We start from the raw sequence: 2,915 nt of genomic DNA, 5'->3' as shown, positions 1-2,915 counted from the left end.
CGCGGCCCCTCCTCAGAGGTCAGCGCGAGCGCCCGCCGCCCTCGGCGCGTACTTGGGCATCAGTTCGTGGATCCTGCGGATGAAATCGGATTTCTCTGCGCAGCCTTTGCACGCCTCGCCCCAGTCGTCGAGGATCCGCCGTAGCTCCTTGACGCGCAGCTTGCGCAGGTCGGCAGTGCTCAGGTCGATCTGTTTGTCTGCAGGAAGAGCAGAGCCCCGCTCAGCCCGCAGCACCTTGGGGCTCTGGCTGTGTCACGGCACGGTGGGAGAAACAATGCTGAGCTGCGGAGCTCCGCCATGACCCCGAAACCCCACTTTGCCAGAGTGCTTCAGCCGTCCTCCACGGGACAGAAAAAGGTCAGCACGGAGAGAGGCCAGTGGTGACAGCGGCGGGAGCTGGCTGGGAAGCTATGGGGCATTAGTGCACAAAACGAGGAGCACAGCAGCCACAGCCCGGTGGCTGTCTCCAGGGGATCTAAGGGCAGAGAGGGGACAGCAGGCAGAAGGCACTTCTGTAGCTGTTCTATACATCAGTCTTCTCAGGAGGAGCACAGCACCTCTGAACTTGAGTTCGAGGAGGGAGGTGAGAGTCAGCGCTGGAGGCACAGCCCAGACAGGCACCAGAGCAGGTGACAAAGCAGTGCCCACTGATGCCAGCAGCACAGCCCAGCAGCCCTGGCACGAGCTCAACAGGCACCATCCTGGACCCAGACGTACTGCGTGCCGTCCTAGTGGCCAAATTCCAAACAGGGCTTTGAGCACAGCACTGCTGGCACATGGGAGGTCGAGCAGTGGTTCTGCAGAAGCTAAAGGGCAGCAGCCACTCCTGAGCATCCCCATATAGCTGTCTAGGATATTCACAGACAACAGCCCAACTTGTGCAACTACCCATGCTGACTTCAGTATGCTTTTACCCAGAATAATTCAGTACCCCAGGAAGGTGCACCCATTTCCCCTTCTGCTGGCAACTCACCGTATTTTAGTTCACAGATCTGACTGTCTTTCTTCTTCAGTTTCTCGCAGATTTTTTCCACAGGGATATGGTGACTCATGGGTTTTGACACCTCGTTAATAATTTTGGTAGCTGCGTCACTTGTAGCCCCAATATAATAGCACTGAAGGGAAAAAAAAGCAAGGTGGATATGCATGGAAACATTTTTCTGAGAAGGTTTTCTAGCCATTTCTTTGCAGTTCGACGTTTACAGTTAGAGAACTTTCCAAGGGACTGCCACAGGAGGGCAAAAGCAAGCCTGACTGGGAACCCCAAGCCCTTTGGTAACAGGGAGAAATAAGGTCAGCAGTAAAGACGTTTGTTGACAGATATATAGATATATTTAAAATGAACTTCATACAACAAGGTCATACTCCGTTTCTTCTTGCAACAACAAATAATTACAGGACCAGTTCTGGCCATAGAGCCAGGAAGCACAGCCTCCAGGGAGGGACATAATATAAACACAGAAGCACTGGTTTCCCCTTGTTTGCCTAGTGTTCTACAACTTATTTCTTCCAGAGGCAATGTTGATGACTACTTACCAACCGGTTCTCTTTGCCTTTTGCCTCTCTGCAGGATTTTAAGAGCTCCTTTTCAATACTGGCGGGTGTGAACTCAACATTGTCGTCCTTTAGACTCTGGTAGAACCTCCCCAGGAAGGTGACACACACTAGAAGGGAAGATGGGTGGAGTTACCTGTCACTGCAAGAACCTCACAGCAGCTCTCAGAAGCAGGGAAACAGAATAAGGGATTTGCAGAACAGAATTTTTAGAAGCTGCGTTAGCAATCTGTGACTTCGGGTGTTTCAGCACACGAGGCAGCAATCTGCCCTGTAGTTTTGGTGGATTTCTGACAATCTGAAAAAGCAGATCCCTGGAACTGTCCAGTGAGTTCTGCACGCTGGGCTGAGTGAGCAGCAGGATTCAGCTGTGGGGGTGTGACACAAAACAGTGCTGAGGTAAAAACAGAAACTAGATGCCCTATTCTTGCTGCTTTGGTAAGCTGCTTGTCAGACTATGGGCTTCAAAACCAGTTCTGACTGAAAACCAACACATCTAGGAAGCGAATCAGCTGAATAATCAGTGATATCACATTACTAACGACAATATACACTAGAGTCTGTAATGGGCTTGTGTACAGTTGTTTCTAAGAGAAAAAACTGTAACACGATCACATGCTGCACCCACTTGGCACGTTTCTCTCCTCATTTCCCACAAACTTCTGCATTACTTTCAAAGAGACTGAACGATAACAAAACTTCCACAAGCACACCAGCAGCAAAGAGGACAGAGCCCTGCTGATGGGAAGGGCAGCACAGCTCAGTCTTCACACTGCCCCCCAAGCAACAGCCCGGCAGATTGTGCTCCAGAGGAAGCACAGCACAGGGAGGGAAGCAGCTGCAGCACCCAGTGGGATCCACGCAGCAGAGCACTGCGTGACCCTGCGAGCTCGCAGTCAGGTTTCACTCCCGCTGCTCACACAAGTGGTCTGCAAGCACCGGCAGCACCTGCGCTGGAGGTGTGTGCCCCACCAGTTCCTGCAGCAGGAGCCAGGGGTTCCCCGCTCTCCCACTGGCTTGGCCCTCCGTGTGTGTGCGCGTCCCAATGGAAAGGGGTCAACAAGTCTCATCATCAACTTGCGTTCAACTCTGGATACGAGGACAGAATGCAGGCAGATGCAGAAAATCAATGGGACCGCCTGCAGCCAACCGAACACCGACTGCTGTCACTCGAAGCTGGCAGTAATTACGAGCCGGGCCGGTCGGGAAAGCCTTTTCTTACGCACACAACGCCATCATTTACCTCACATCAGTCTGTCTCCAGTCACAGACACACACTGATGTCCGCTGTCTGCGAGTAAAAACCTTCGGGAAGAACAGAGACGCTGCAGGCAGTGCCACCGGCGGCCGTGGTACAACGG

At 52.6% G+C, this 2,915-nt stretch overlaps 1 protein-coding gene across 1 annotated transcript; it reads right to left on the bottom strand.

Annotated features, from left to right (window-relative positions):
* Nucleotides 1-6: 6 nt before the first annotated feature.
* Nucleotides 7-2,610, bottom strand: MANF (mesencephalic astrocyte derived neurotrophic factor; the record flags this gene model as incomplete). The annotated part of the gene is made up of 4 exons (XM_019619950.1): nucleotides 7-197; nucleotides 974-1,115; nucleotides 1,537-1,664; nucleotides 2,475-2,610. Coding segments are annotated over 4 exons (591 nt in total), but the record flags the coding sequence as incomplete, so codon positions are not given.
* Nucleotides 2,611-2,915: the final 305 nt, after the last annotated feature.

This window comes from Meleagris gallopavo, chromosome 14 (assembly GCF_000146605.3).
Source record: "Meleagris gallopavo isolate NT-WF06-2002-E0010 breed Aviagen turkey brand Nicholas breeding stock chromosome 14, Turkey_5.1, whole genome shotgun sequence".
NCBI lineage: Eukaryota > Metazoa > Chordata > Aves > Galliformes > Phasianidae > Meleagris > Meleagris gallopavo.
The sequence above is the reverse complement of the archived record's forward strand: the minus strand, read 5'-3'. Positions and strand labels throughout refer to the sequence as shown.